Source organism: Leptopilina heterotoma, unplaced genomic scaffold (genome assembly GCF_015476425.1).
Source record: "Leptopilina heterotoma isolate Lh14 unplaced genomic scaffold, ASM1547642v1 Lhet_24, whole genome shotgun sequence".
In the NCBI taxonomy this organism is placed as follows: domain Eukaryota; kingdom Metazoa; phylum Arthropoda; class Insecta; order Hymenoptera; family Figitidae; genus Leptopilina; species Leptopilina heterotoma.
In genome coordinates, this window is record NW_025110956.1 from 3,941,912 (window position 1) to 3,958,238 (window position 16,327).

Genomic DNA, 16,327 nt, shown 5'->3' on the forward strand with positions numbered 1-16,327 from the left:
TTGGTTCTTGTGAGATTCTAGTTAATCTCTTTCTTTTCGTCAAAATTTTCCTGTAACAAAAAGCAGTATGTACTCTTCTTACACTGTGCTGCCTTACGATCGGCTTAAACGCTCTTAAAGCACACAGCCTTGCATTCTCTGTCTTCGCGGCCGTAGCACTTTAATAAATAACAAATTTTATTTTCAAATAAAAGTCTTATTTTTTCAATTGGTAACAAAAAATCTACGTAACACCCTAGAGAGGGGGGAGGGGACAGAAAGAATAAGGATCCATTAGATGGTGTATATCACAGTATTGAGGCTTCGTGTGTCTTGCGATAGACGAATTTAAGCGCACTTGATACAGCGGGTCTTTGACGTATAGTTATTATGATGTGCATTGTCGACTTTTGTCCAGTGCACACCATTAGATCTCGGCTGTCCTGGTCGACAAACTGATTGTACCATTAGACGGCTGGTCCAGGCAAATACGAGTACTCCCAATTTTCAAGTCACTCTGTAGACGCAACATTTCGTGACAAGTAGGGGAGACTAAGCACGGTTATTACAGTGGGCAGTTGTTACAAATGGAATATCTCAAAAACAGTGAATTATAGAGATGGGGTTCCAAAGGGAAAAATGTTTAGTTTTTATGTACGAACTTGCTGCAATATGTTTAAAAATTATATGCAAGCTTTACAAGTAAAAAATAGATACATTGGTTTTTAGAGGCCAAAAGTAAATATTTCTCTGGTTGATATTTTTTAAATAACTAATAGACCTTTATACTTAACAAAGTAAATTTTTTTAATATAAATTCTATGAGGATTAAGTTTTCAAAAACTGTCTTGGTTGTCCACATTTAGTGTATTCTTTTTTAATAAAGTGATTTATTGTAAACAATGTACCTGTTGTGCAGTTGTTACAAGTATTAATGAGAACGGATATTTTTAAAAAAATCGAAACAATATTAGTGCTGCCATCTCTATGACACTGTCACGCACTATTACGTTGAGTCAAAAATTATGAATAATTAATAAAAGTTGTTATAAGAAATTGTTTGTCTTCAATTTGGAAATATTATAGATGATTCTTGGTATTGTAACAACCGACATTCACTTTGTGCAGTTGTTACAATTTACACGCTGTCACTCAAATTCCTCCAGCTAATTAAATAATAGTTGTAGAGCTAAATCAATTATGGCCCTTAAAAACTAGATAATATACCTTTGATTTAATTGTATGACCAAACAAGTTACAAGTCATCAGAAAGTGAATAAATTGGATAATTTGTAACACGTTCTTTGTGCTACAGGTTCTCAGATTTTGAATCATCTCAACAGCAAGAGAAATTACTTTCGCTACAAGGCGGTAAAAGTATTGGAGCTACAGTAATCAATACCATTACTAAGGAAACCATATGGGATCCCATGTAGGATTCCATATGGTTTCCTATGCGAAATCATATATCGCATCTTATATGAAATCCTATGTGACTTCTCATATAAAATGCTATGTAAAATCCTATGTGAAATCCCAAGTTGAAATTTAATTTAGGGTTTGACATGGGAAAATTTTCCCAAAAAATTAAAAAGGATTTCACTTGGGGGCAGGGTTGAGCGCGTAAAATACCTCAGGTAAATTACATGGATTTTTACAGTAAAATACTTCGTATTTTACTTCAAAAGTTTTATACACAATGTATTTTTTGGGGGAGGGGGGTAAAATACGTATTTTACCTATGTAAAAAACCAAGTATTTTACGTCAAAAACCTCGAGTGACGCGTCACTTCCCAACACTGCTTGGGGGGTAATAATGGGGGAAAAATAATTCTAGATAAATGTTACTGTTTTTCACATGGGATTTGGTTTAGGATTTGACTAGGGAAATATTTATTTAAAACTTTCTTCAGGAAATAGTAAAGTTTTTTCATAGGGTTTCTTTAAGGAAACTGACGTAGGGAATTGATAGGGAAAAATATGCAGGATTTCATGTGGGAATTCATATGGTTTAATGCATAGACAAACTCGCTTGCTGGGTGTAAAATCATGATACCTCGGATTTGATTTGAAAAATATGACATATCGTCGTTTGGTTTGAAGAACACGACACGTCGAAAACAATAATTTCTTATTGAAATTTTAGTTGGTACCACTGACCGCGACATTTAAAATGATTTGATATATTAAATTTTTAAAAGATATATAATAAGAGATTAAAATAATAAAAGTAAAATCTTGCACTTTACTCATATAATTTTAAATATTTCACGACATGAAATTTGTTTTAAATCAGTTGAGACTAGTAGAAATTGAACATGGATCCACTGGTGTCTACTGGTTTTAACTTCGAAATTCTATTTATGTAACTGAAACGAATATCCAATATAAAATTGAAATGTATTTACTGTGGATTGTCCTCTTCAATTTTTGTTTCGACTTGTTTTAACATGGATTTCTAATCTTATAATTTCTACTTGCATTTCCAAGTTCGCACATACTACAAGTATCAGCTTGCAATTCCAAATACAAAAATTAGGTTTAAGTATCTACTTGGTTCAATTTGGATTCTCGAATACTACATTCTACTTCATGTCAAATTAAAAATCATCAAGCTAAGTTTAATTTGAATCGGGGATGCATTCTATTTGGAATTTCAAGTTCAAATTTAAAGAGTTTAATTTATAGCGAATTGGAAGTCACAGAATTGTTATTTTTGCCAATTTTTATTTTGTAAATTGTCATTTTTGCAAATTTCCATATTTACAAAATATTTATTTTTGTTAACTGTTATTTTACAAAATGTTATTTTTGCAAACTTGCTTTCTTCGCATTGACAGTTTAACGAATTGACAGATGCTTCTACTAATAATTGTTACTTTTTGCGAAATTGTTTTGTTGTGAATTTTTATTTTTGCTAATTGTAGTTTTGCAAATTTCCATTTCTCGAATTGATATTTTTATGAATTGTTACTGTTGTTATAAACAATTTTTAAATCTAATTCTCCTTCGATCTGACATATTATGAAGCGAAATCATTTGTTTCAAATATTTGACACATATTAAATTTCGCGGTCAGTGGTACCAACCAAAATTTGAATAAAAAATTTTAGTTTTCGACGTGTCATGTTCTTCAAACTAAACGACGATATGTCATGTTTTTCAAATCAAAAACGAGGTATCATGTTTTTCAACGCAAATCCGAGGTTCATGATTTTACACCCAGCAATACTGTTCAAATTTCCCATGTCTATTCCTAACTAAAATAATGTCTCAATTTCTTATATGGTTTGACATGAGAATCCACATGGTTTTCTTGATGGAATCAATTATAAATATTACAAAAAAGAGTTCGAAAGGCTTATAAAAGGTATTTTTCCATTTGCTTGCGTTAACTGTAGAAACTGTGACAACTCTGGGAACAAGACAGTACCTTTTACCAGTGATCTGTCCACTTTGTAAAGAACACCAGACTGTACCGCGTCTAGTGGTCTCATTAGTTTCTGTTAAGGTTGCCATTGAATAGGGGCAAAAGAAATATTTTAATAATACCATACTAAAATGGCATAAATGTTTAATAGTCTTGTAATTTTTTGTTTTTTTTTATAATTATAAACACGTCAGAACTCAGTATTGAAATAATTATTGTAATTATTACTACAATTACTGTAATTATATTTGATCGATATGAAATTGTTTCTTAAAGCATTTGTATATTTAATAAGTTTTGTAGTGTTACCAATCAGTTAAGATAATGTTATTATGATATCGAATCACTTAAGATAAGATTTGGTATTTGAAGGTTCAATGAAGTTTTGTATGTCACGAGCATGATGTGGGGTTTGTTTTTTAGCAGAAGAGGTTAGTTAGAAATGATTTCATAGTTTTCTGTAAGTTTTACGATAGTGGTAAATAACATTGTTCTTATAAAAAGAGTGATCATGACAATAAAATTAATTTTTTGATATTTTAGGGCTTTAATGAAGCACTCAGTTTATCTCAGAGCTATTCAGGCTCCTTACATATATGCCTCTTGTTGAAAACGCCATTCTTGTCGAGAAAGTTTGACGTTACCTAAGTAAAAAGCCTGCAGACAGTCAGGTGTTTTCAAAAACTGAGAAATGATAGAATACCAGTTTTTCGTATTTTCTGAACCATTGTACATTCTGCTGACTATTTTACATAAGTATCCTCTGCTTAGTGCAGAATGTACTATTACTTGAAATATTGTTGTTCAACCCTCATTGCTTTAGTTTCATATTTCAGTGTATAAAAAACGAAGCTTGAAATTGTGCTATTACAGCGTTCAAAGATGTTCTTAAATGAAAATTGTATTTACATATTTCAATTTTTCATTCCATTGTCTGCAGGTTCAGCCCTTATGAATGGGAAAATCCTCATCCTTGCAGGAGCAAATCAGATGTCATAGAAAACGATTTCACTCTTCTTAACTCTCTCTGGTTCACCATAGGCTCTCTTATGCAGCAAGGTTCTGATATAGCCCCAAAGTAAGTTTGCTCTTACTGTCCATTTTTAAAAAAATATTCTTTTATATTTATTAACGCATTAAACATGTTGTAACATTTTTTAAAAAATATACATAGAATGTAAGAGAGAGAGTGATTCTGTTGGTTTTGGATTTATGAAACCCTTCTTCTCATATAGAACTGATTTGTACTAGATTTTTACTTATAATAGCTTCAACTTAAACATGGGCACCATTTCGAAGAAAGTGAAAGAAACTGGGGTAGACTTTTAGATCGATATAGGATCACTTTCCCTTGAAGCTCATTTTATATAAAATATGCTTTTCTAATGCGAATTATCAATAATTTTATAAAAAAATTCAACATGAAACAAATATTCTTTTTCTTAAAATGTAATATAAAAACAAGAAAATTATACATTAAAATTCAGAAATTCACTCTAAACAATGGTTGCTACATCTATGTCTTGTGAAAGGGACGTTAAGTGAAAAAAATTAATTTAGAGTTATTTATATCATTCTATATTTTTTAAGATGCTCTTTTATATGCAAAAGGCAAAAATAATTTCTACGTATAGGTTTTTTTTGTTATTAATGTTTAAAAATAAGCATGTTGAATGTTTACACGTGGTTGCTCAGAAAAGCAGCCCCTCTACTTTCCAATACTACTTCACTGGTCATGTCTGTGCACTTCGTTTCAATGCAAAGTCTTGACCAATCAGAGTGGCTCCGCTTTAAATGCCTTTCCTGTAAAATTCGTCTATTAGCAGCTAAGGTCACATTTGTTTTTGAACAATGCGTTAGAAGAATTCTAACATTAACTATACAGCTCTCGACTAGTGTATGGGCTTGCTCTGGGAATATAAGAAGCTTATTCGTCCAGGCTATGTTGGCAAGGTGCGTTGACAGGCGTAGGTCCCGCGACAGGCAGCTATGAAGTGGGGTTTGAGTCCTCACATGTCCAAAATCCAAATAATTATCGTATGAAACACCTAACTCTAAACCAAAGAGTTTAATTGACTTCTGACAGATGTCACTATTTGCTGATAAAGTCGAAATCTTCATTCGTAATTAAAAGATTCTCAATCAGCGAGAAATTCTAACATTAATATATGTATTACAGTTTGCAGGTCGTATAATTCCTTGTAATATGTCCGGACAAATTAAAAGTCAGAATTCATTCGGATTACAGGTTCCAGTTATTAATTCATTTCAATTCATCGTGACGAGTAGGAAAACGGAATTTAAATGAATTCAACCAAAAATCAATTCATTTCTATTCAGTTTAATTTGTTTTCAGCCCGTTTCATACCTAATATTTAACTACATTGTTTTGCATAGTCCATTTTGTAAAACAAATTTTTGTCACAATTACAAAAGAAATGGGTTAACCTGTCGAAGTAAAAATTCATGCATTTTCAAAGTCAAATACGGCCATAATAATAGATACAATTGAGCCTCCGCGGGCAATAACTCTATCTGTGCTCGGATACAGAATTTCAATTTCAAGCCAGTCAGCTGTCAAAAAATGAGAAAAAATAAAAGTAGGAAATTTTTATTTTGAAACATACTACCATATAGAGCATAAAAATGCGCAACGTTTCTGTCTTTGAAATTTCTTTGTAGGACTTTTATTTTTAATAATAATGGACGAAAACTGAATTTTTTGTATTCTTTAATTTCATTGAATTTTAAAACATAAATCGACTTTTCTCAAACAAATCTTCATGGAATTAATTAAAAATTTATATACTTATCATATTTTCTTAAACATTATGTATCTTATTGTTAATCCGATTTAAATAAAATTTTCCAGAAAACATCTTCACATATTAATAAACAAATGTCTCACTGAAAGATTCGTCAACTCGAAAGTTCCCCGCATACTTTTTCTCGTCAAAGTTGAGAAAACGAATTTACCGACAGGTCTGTATTTATATTAACAAATAATTTTTAATTAAGTCCATGAAGATTTGTTTGAGAAAAGTCGATTTATGTTTTGAAATTCAATGAAATTAAAGAATAAAAAAAATTCAGTTTTCGTCCATTATTGTTAAAAATGAAAGTCCTACAAATAATTTTAAGGACAGAAAAGTTGCGCATTTTTATGCTCTATATGGTAGTATGTTTCAAAATTGAAATTTCCGACTTTTATTTTTTCTCATTTTTTGACGGCTTGACTGGCTTGAAATTCTGTATCTGTATCTGTAATTCCTGGATGAATTTGAAACTGAAAATAAATAATATGGAGATTTCATCACTGAAAACACAACCAATAGTCGTTCCACCCTTTTTCCTCAACACAAAGAAAAATGTATACCTCGTCAGACGGAAATCGGTCGCAACGGAAGCCCTGATAATGTAAGGGTGCAGTTTCATGTGAGCAGAAAGCGTAAACAAATTTTCTGACGACGAATAGCTCGAACGAAGAAAAGCCAGACTTGTGGCACAGGGATTTTCCGTCGCGTGGATTTCGTCGATATCTTTGCCCAAGTCGAACGCTTCACCTCTCTCCGACTCCTGATCAGTTTATGTACTAAATATTTTTTGAAACTACACTAATTAGATGTCCAGATATTGCCCGCACATAAGCTCACTCCTATGTATAGAAAAATGTCTGGTCAAACTACATAATTATATACGAGATAGAAGCTCTACTGCAAACATTTCGTGAAACAAATCACGTAAAACTATACCGAAATGGTCTAGATTCTGAACAGTTTCATTACATTTCATTTCATTACATTACATTCATTACATTTTTCTTTTAATATTTTGTTTAAACAGATTTCCTCTTAAGACAGTCTTTTAAATTATATCCTTTACTTATTAAAAGAATTTTAATTACTATTAAAAGAACAGGTTTTCGAAAGAAAAATTAACAAATTGGTTATTAATTTATTAAAATATTGTTGATAATGTATACGATCTTGGGAAGGTAAGATTTGAATAAAAATTCAAATTCAAAAGTGTGTCGTTAAAAGAGCGACGTTTCGTTGGCTAGGGTTTGCCAGTCTCATCAGGCTAAAATTTATTAAATAGATAGGTTACACTTCAGTATTTTTTTTTGTAAAGGTCTAAAAGCACTATTTCTACACGAAAAAATGTTGGGTGACGAGCCGTTCCAAGTAGACCAAAAATTTACGAGCGCGATATGACTTTAGTTTGGAGGACTGCATTTCTAACTCGGGCGTGCTGAGCGTCCAAGATGCGGCTATTGCAGTCTCAAGGTTTTGAGTCTCAAATCTTGGGTGTTCAGCGATACCGACATAGGAACGTAGATTTTCCGAATTGAGATCGTAGCACATCCAAACTATAGTTCCTCCACTTTCCTACGATTGGGATTGCACGGTACTTAACATTCTTTCAGTGTATAAATTAACAATAATGATATACCTAAATTTTGTTAGAACATCGAACACATGACAACTTGAAGAAAATTAAAAAAATTCTAAAGAACAATAGTTATCCTTTAGATTTAATCGAAAAACATATTGGTATTAGAATGAACAAATTAAAATATTCGAATGAGAATAATAACAACCAAAATAGAGTTAATATACACTACCGTCGGGAATTATCGGTACGGCTTCACGCGCACGGCCCAAAAACATACCAATCTTTAAATTACGATTTTTTTGTAAATACAAATTTCAGAAAATTAACAAATATACCATTCGAAAGATTATTAAATTCTGCGATTAATGATACAAAACTGAAAATTTTAATAATTTATACAAAGTTTGCAGCAATCGGCAAATTTGACAAAAAAATTTAAAAAATAAAATTTTTTTGGCAATTTTTTCAACCCCTGCACATTTTTTAAAAATTGTAGAAAAAATTTGAAACTTATGTAGGTGTAATCATTCAAGTTTCATCTTTAATTTAAGACCAAAAAAGTTTAAAAATCTTATTCGATTCGTAAGATATCATTATAAATGGCCGAGCATTTTCAGCCAAAATCCGTTCAAAATCGACTAATTCAATGTATTTGTCAAAAAACATGCTCGGACGTTTATAATGATATCTTACGAATCGAATAAGATTTTTAAACTTTTTTGGTCTTAAATTAAAGATGAAACTTGAATGATTACACCTACATAAGTTTCAAATTTTTTCTACAATTTTTAAAAAATGTGCAGGGGTTGAAAAAATTGCCAAAAAAATTTTATTTTTTAAATTTTTTTGTCAAATTTGCCGATTGCTGCAAACTTTGTATAAATTATTAAAATTTTCAGTTTTGTATCATTAATCGCAGAATTTAATAATCTTTCGAATGGTATATTTGTTAATTTTCTGAAATTTGTATTTACAAAAAAATCGTAATTTAAAGATTGGTATGTTTTTGGGCCGTTCGCGTGCAGCCGTACCGATAATTCCCGACGATAGTGTATATAGTCAAATCCCCAAGGTCGCTTTGCCCTTTAACGAAAAATATTTCTTTAAGTTGCATGGGTTCGATGTTCTAACAAAATTTAGGTATATCATTATTGTTAATTTATAGAAATAGTGCTTTTAGACCTTTACAAAAATAAATACTGAAGTGTAACCTATCTATTTAATAAATTTTAGCCTGATGAGGTTGGCAAACCCTAGCCAACGAAACGTCGCTCTTTTAGCGACACACTTTTGAATTTTTATTCAAATCTTACCTTCCCAAGATCATATACATTATCAACATTAACTAACTATGGAAGGATATATTTCTAACAACTTATTAAAATATTATTAGTATTATTAATAAATAATTAGTTAGTCAACTACAACTATTATTTATTAACTTTAATGATAAATCGCCCAAACGCCCATCCTGCCGGAAGGACGTTCCGAAAAAAAAGGCTTTTAAAAAAAGGGAATTCAACTTTTCTTTTCTGGCACTCTTTGGTGTTAAAGTAGACGAAAAGACGAAAAAATCCATATTTTTGACTTTTTAAAATAATAATATTAAACCATTTTTCAAAGCCTTCAAACTTGCTATGTCTCTAAACAGTGAAAAAAACATTTTTTCGTAAATTTAATGTAAAATCCCCAAAAATCAATATTTTTTGACCGGACAAGTCTCTTTCTCTTCAGAAACGTTCAAAGAATGAAACCTAATTTTTTAATTAAAAAAAATTCATTTTTAATATTTTTCAGTATATTTGAGTAATACTCAGGCGCGAGTCCCTTCGAAATTGCTCTATAAAATTAATATGGAAGCAGATAAATGTAAAACTAAGTATATCGTTGGAAAGGTAATGAAACAAGCTTTCAAATGATGTAAATATCGAGTCTTTAAATTTATAAACCTGGGCTAGGTAGTCTCTTGAATAAAGCGAAAAGCGTCCTGCCGGCAGGACCGGGCTTCGTCATTCTGTGACTAAAAATTAGGTGAATTTTTGGAATATGTAACTTCTTCAAACTACCCAGCCCTTAGTTTTGAACTTACAAGCTCGATATTTATATGCGCTGAAAGCTTGTTTCGTTACCTTTCCAATGATATATTTCGTTTTTTATTTATCTGAATCCATGTTAGTTTTCTTTAGTGATTTCGGAGGGACTCACCTGAGTCTTTTTCGTCCTGCCGGAAGGATGTTGGACGATCTATCATTAAACAAAAATAAATTAAATACTCCCCGACGTTTTCCGGAATTCAATATCACGAAATCATTTTTCCTGACATAGTCTTTCCCGAATACAATTTCCCGACAAGTATTTTTCACGACTCGAAATAAAGTGTACTCCCTCTCAAAATTATTCGCACCAGGCTATAAAAGATAAGTTACATTACACAAAAAAGGTGGCGTAAAGTGTGTATTACAGTGGTGTGCTCTAATTAATCAGTGAAATTTCACTAATTCACAGCGTATATACGCTAATTGAATCAGTGATATACTTATCGCTGAGAAATTAGTGGAATTTCGCTAATTCAGATTTAGAGAGTGTTGAATAAAATTTTTAATACTATTAAATGTAGAATTTGAATATTGCTTTCTCATAGAAAACTTTGTTTTAGTGAAAAAATTTTAATTATGATTTCTTTAATGATTTCCATGTTTTAAGAACTCAGAAAATTATAAATCGTGTTTTTGGAAATGTTCTAATGAGTGCGTATATGTCACTTTGGAGGACAACTTATAAAAACGGTTACTGAATTATTATAAATATTTCATTCCTTTTTTGGCTGATATTTAAAAAAAAATGTATTTGCTAATAACACTAGATGGGATCTGTTCAAGAATTATGTAAGCCTGTTAAGAAGAGAGAAGGACTCTGATTTGCTTATATTTTCTTAGTCAGGGGAAGGGTATTTAGAATCAATGAAAATTTCATACGGTCGAACAAATGAGTGACTTTACTCCCTGTCGTCAGCTATTTAAAAGTGCAATTTTTGTTCATGTGGGATAAAAATTAATTTTGAAAAATTAAGAATGTAGGATAAAGTTCATAGAAATATATAAAATTTCCTTTAAATCTACTTTTTTCATGATAATGCTAATTGATTTTTTTTCAAAAACTTTCATTTGCGATATTAAATTTACCATTTTGATTATTTGTTAAATGACTCTTTCTGCATCAGCTAATAAATTTTTTGCAGACTCTTGAGACATTTCACAGATATCTGCAAGACATTTTACAAAATTTCAGAAATATCCCCTGGTCATTCTAAGGATATAAAAAGTTCCATCTCTTATTAGGATATTTGTGAGAATACATACACAATATATCTTTGGGATGTCTTTGCCTTGATATCTATAGATCTATCAGGGACGTGATTTGTATATCCATAGAATAACTTGTTCTGTACGGGTTGCTTCTGGAATTTAAAGTTGAATATTTGGGCTCTCCCTTAAACCATATTTAAATAGTTTGTAATATTGCATTACTTGGATAAAATGCCTTTAATAGTGCCAAAAATGAGATTTATTTACACGATTTAAAGGAATTTTCCATAATGCTGGTATACTACAATTTCAGAAAAGTACAGAAATCAATTTTGAGTTTTCGTGAAACTTTAAATTTGTTTCTCTGTGATTATAAAATATTTTCTACATTAAAAGCATAAGTTAATCATTGAAATATACTTTTTGTCTGAATTGATGCGCAGCATTGGATACATGTTACAGGGCTATGTCGACAAGAATGGTTGCTGGAATGTGGTGGTTCTTCACTTTGATAATGATTTCGTCTTATACAGCAAACTTGGCTGCCTTTCTCACAGTTGAAAGAATGGATTCGCCAATTGAGAGTGCGGATGATCTAGCAAAGCAAACTAAAATAAAGTATGGTGCTCTTGAAGGAGGAAGCACAGCTACATTCTTTAGAGTAGGTATTTAATAGCACAATATACATATTAGGGGTGTACAAAAAGCTCGAAGCTCTATCTTTTCTATCTATCTATTCAAATACTCGTCGCATATGTTACTTATAATTAGTAAATTGAAATACAGTTTGAAATTGAAGACTCATAAACTTTATTGATTTAATATATCTCATAAATTCGAAATTTTCTATTTATTAATAGTTTTTTTTCTAATTTAGAAGCTCGAATTCACTCCACTATTAATGGAAAATTTCGAGTACTAGATGCATCGATCTTAGTTAGAGCTCGGCTATTCGAGCTTTTTGAACAACGCGTCCTGCTAAAAGAATTTGTTAAAATATGCAGAATAATAAAAAAATATTCTCTTTACTTTAATTGCGTTATTAACTTTATTGAAATTGTTTTTATGATTTAGGATTCTAATTTTTCAACATACCAGCGCATGTGGTCTTTTATGGAATCTGCAGAACCATCTGTATTTACTAAAAGTAATGTAGAAGGTGTTAACAAAGTTGTTAAAGGAAAGGGAAGTTATGCATTCTTAATGGAATCTACATCAATAGAATACGTAATTGAGAGAAACTGTGAACTCACTCAAGTTGGAGGATTACTGGATTCGAAAGGATATGGCATTGCTATGCCTCCGAGTACGTTATATCTTTAAAGCGAGGGGCATTTGATTCTGAATCATGTAGAAACAAACAATAGAATAAACCGCAAACCTCTAGCTCCATTAAATTTTTTACAAATGCACTTCGAAAATGGACGCAATTTACTAAAAAATCGTAAAAACATCAGTACAAAAGCAATGTATAAAAATTCATCGGATTTGGTTGAAAGTTGAAACTTGTTACTTGGGGTTCTCGGGGTCGCCGATTACAAATCAAGCATCAGATTTCCAAAATACAAAATGTAGCATCCAATATGGCGAAAACTTAACTTAAAAAGTTGTTGATTTTCTATGACACTTGGAATGTGGAGGTTTCCGGTCTAATTACTAATCTGGAATTAGATTTTTCATATTCAAAATGTGTGTTCCCATATAGCGAGCAAACTCTAAGAGTGCAGTCCCATGCTGGTAGAATAGTGGAGTAGTGTAATAGATTTGACCAATCAAAATAAGTGTTAAAAAAATCCAGTCATCTGATTGGTCAAAACTGTTCCACTATTCTATTAATCTACCACCATGGGACTGCACTCTAAAAATCAATACGATTTTGTATTCTGAAAATCTGATGCCATATTCGTAATCAGCGACCCCAAAACCCCCAGAGCAACCGCTTTCAAACCATACCAACGTGCAGGAATATCAATATCGACTTGTTAAGTTGAAGAGAGTTTTTCTCGAAAATTTATTTTGGACGTAAGGTCCCTTTTAACTTACCACGTCACATCTTGTGATTTTAAAAGATTTTTGTTCTAATAATGTTAAAACGATTCACATGTTAGTTTAGTAATTCAAGAATAGATTGCAGTACAGTGCTTTCGTACTCTTTGCTTCAAATTATTCTATTTCTAATTGCGAGCAATTTTCAATACCATATTTTCGTTAATTCTTTTGTTATTATTTGCAATAAATATATTATAACATTCTGTTTCTATAAGAAGCAGAGTTAATTTTAAAAAAAAAATAGTTAAATTCAAATTAAAAAATATTACGTTAGTGTTTTTTCTTAAATAGGATTTTTATTATTATTATTATCAATTTTTAAAAATAAGCAAAAAAAATTTTATATTTTGGATTTTTAAAAATTTTTCACAGATTCGCCATACAGAACTGCTATAAGCGGAGCAATATTAAAGCTTCAAGAAGAAGGTACATTACATACATTGAAAACAAGATGGTGGAAGGAAAGAAGGGGAGGTGGTGCTTGCAAAGTAAGTGATATGATTAAGATAATTGCTTGGTTTAGTCGTTTTCACAAAAATTAACCATGAAAAAAGAATTAGAACGTAGAGTTTTTCGAATTGTGATAATTCATGATCTCGAGAAAGCTTCATTTTTAAATTGGAGTGAATTCTCAATTCAGCAAATGTAACAACGAACGTTGAAAATACCTCTATTTAAAATAAAGTTTGATTTAAATAAATATCAGATTAACAGTGTTGGCAATATGAGTTTAGTTCTTTAAACCCATTATTTATAGACATTTTATTAATGAAATTTAAATTTATTTTCAATCCTGATTGAAAATCCCCACATTGGAAACTACATGAGACTCTATGTGAAAAACTACGTGAAAGCCCACTTCCATAATGGAAACCATGTGGATTCTCATGTAAAGCAATATGAGGAAATTGAAACACGATTTTAGGTAGGACTTGACGTGGGAAATTTAAAACGCTCCTCTATGTATAGAACCATATAAATTCCTACGTGAAATCGTGCAAGTTTTTCTGAAACTGTTTCCTTGTGATAGCCTCTAGAGTGGTATTACCCCTTAACATATATGAATTTTGCCGCGTTACTTCGGCGCTTCGAATGAGCCTGAAATATCAATAAAATTGATCTTTCTTTTCAGCACCAATCTCAATTTCCTCTATCTTAAAACGTTTAACAATAACTTCTTGAATTCTGCAACAGAAAACTAAAAACCGCTAAGATTATGTTTCCTGATTATTTTCTGTCTCATCAAAATTCTTCAACTCTTGAAAAGCTCTATTCATCTCCTCCTCCAAAGAAGCGGTTCTTTTTCTTCCCTTGTACTCATGATAATGAAAATTTTAACTGTTGCATCAGTTAAGATTAAAAGAAGAAACGAATGAAACAAGAAGCATAAGATGTGAGATATACAGAAGGTGGATGGGACACTTTTCAGGTTTCATCTACGATCTATCTGTAAACTGTGCAACGACTAACCTTACGGGAGAGAAATTAGAAGATTAAAAAGGAAATGCATATAATCATGGTGTAATCATCATACATTTTTAATAAAATAAATAATTCTTTGCATTTTACGCGAAGTAAAGTTAAATAGTATAAGGTTAGGAAAACAACTGACATGAAAAAAGATGAGGTTTTGTCACCTTAAAACAGATTTTTGAGCAAAATTATAAATTTTTAGAAGAAACGACTAGACTTTTATTTGCTATCATGGAGATCAGCTTTTCCCATTAGATTTATTACAATAATATGCAACTGATTTCTTAAAAATATGAGAGACATTAAATTTTACCACCCACATCTGATGAGTATTGACACAACTCCAAAGAATATTTCACTCTTTAAACCGGGCGATTGCATATATCCTAAACACTTTTAGTCGCCAGACGCTTCCAAACAGTTCAATGCGTCATTATCTCCCTTATAAAGAAGCCCTTATCTTATTATTCATCATCTGCAAGACCAAGTCTATGAACTGGACATATTCAGTCGATGAACAAACGCTCACGCGTCTCCTTTAATTATCAAAGTGATCAGAAACACTTCCCCTCATTCTATAAACAGTAGAGTAGAACGGGGCGAGGCAGCCAAGACGGCACATTTTGATTTGCGAGGCAGTAAAGGTACTGCCACAGCTCTCCATTTACAGCTGCCTGCGCAGGCAGCCGGGCTCAATTAGGCGGCAGATTTGAATTAATATTTTCTTTTTAATTAAAATTATTATTAAAACTGAATAAAAAATAATAATTATTATTATTTTTATTATTATCTTCAATTTAATTTAATTATTAGAATTAAAAATAAAAAATTATTAATTTAATTTTAATATTAATTTAAATCTGCCGCCTAATTGAGCCCGGCTGCCTGCGCAGGCAGCTGTAAATGGAGAGCTGTGGCAGTACCTTTATTTGAAAAGATTTTTTCAATTTCAATGTCGCGTTAGAAACCTTGTGTTTTGGGCTAAAAAATCGCCATAGGATATTCTGATGTAGGTTGCACTTAAGAATTTCTACAACCGTTTTTCCAAAGGACCATGTTTTTTACATAGTTGCAAAAACGTGGGGTGAGACAGCCAACTGTTTTATTAGTGAATTTAAATAACTTAAAATTGAAATTAGTGAAACATAAAAAAGTAATTGTCCTTAATTTACTTTTTTTTGTTCAAAAAAATTTGCATTTAAATAATATTATAATAATAACATTAATTAAATTTAATTTCACATTTTAAGGAAATATAAATTTTTTTTCTTAAAAAGAAAATGGTTCATAAAATTCAATGTTTTGAAGTTTAATATTGATTGGAGTCGGAAAATAAGAAAAAAACATTTAGAAGAACCAATAGAATCAACACAAAAAGACAAAAAAATTAGCGTTGGCTGCCTAAACCCACGAGCACTTTTTCATAAAAACCTTCACAAAACTTGTAATATTAAAAATTTCGCAATTTCATTTACACCATCGTCTTCAGCACTAAATTCTGCATTAAAAAACACTTACATGAATTTTATTCGTGTAACTAAAATTAACTAAAATCACAAAAATAACTCTTGAAAAAGTTACATCCAAAAGTCTGTTTTTCATAAATTATACTGTCACTGCTAAACTGCTGCAGCAATAACGCTCATCTTTTAGCATCTAAAGTAAACGACCATAAGCACTATAAATTATCAATGGC

The 16,327-nt window shown here is 31.1% G+C and overlaps 1 protein-coding gene across 6 annotated transcripts in view; it reads left to right on the plus strand.

Moving 5' to 3' along the window:
* Positions 1 to 16,327, plus strand: part of LOC122503018 (glutamate receptor ionotropic, kainate 2) — an 88,966-nt gene that overhangs the window by 54,498 nt on the left and 18,141 nt on the right. For 4 of the 6 annotated variants that reach the window (XM_043613408.1, XM_043613409.1, XM_043613412.1 and 1 more), the window contains 4 exons: positions 4,350 to 4,487; positions 11,572 to 11,770; positions 12,184 to 12,415; positions 13,531 to 13,646. In XM_043613408.1, coding sequence (XP_043469343.1) covers positions 4,350 to 4,487; positions 11,572 to 11,770; positions 12,184 to 12,415; positions 13,531 to 13,646 — 685 coding nt within the window. The remainder of the gene's footprint in view (positions 1 to 4,349; positions 4,488 to 11,571; positions 11,771 to 12,183; positions 12,416 to 13,530; positions 13,647 to 16,327) is intronic. The other 2 variants (XM_043613411.1, XM_043613413.1) reach the window with 1 other exon arrangement.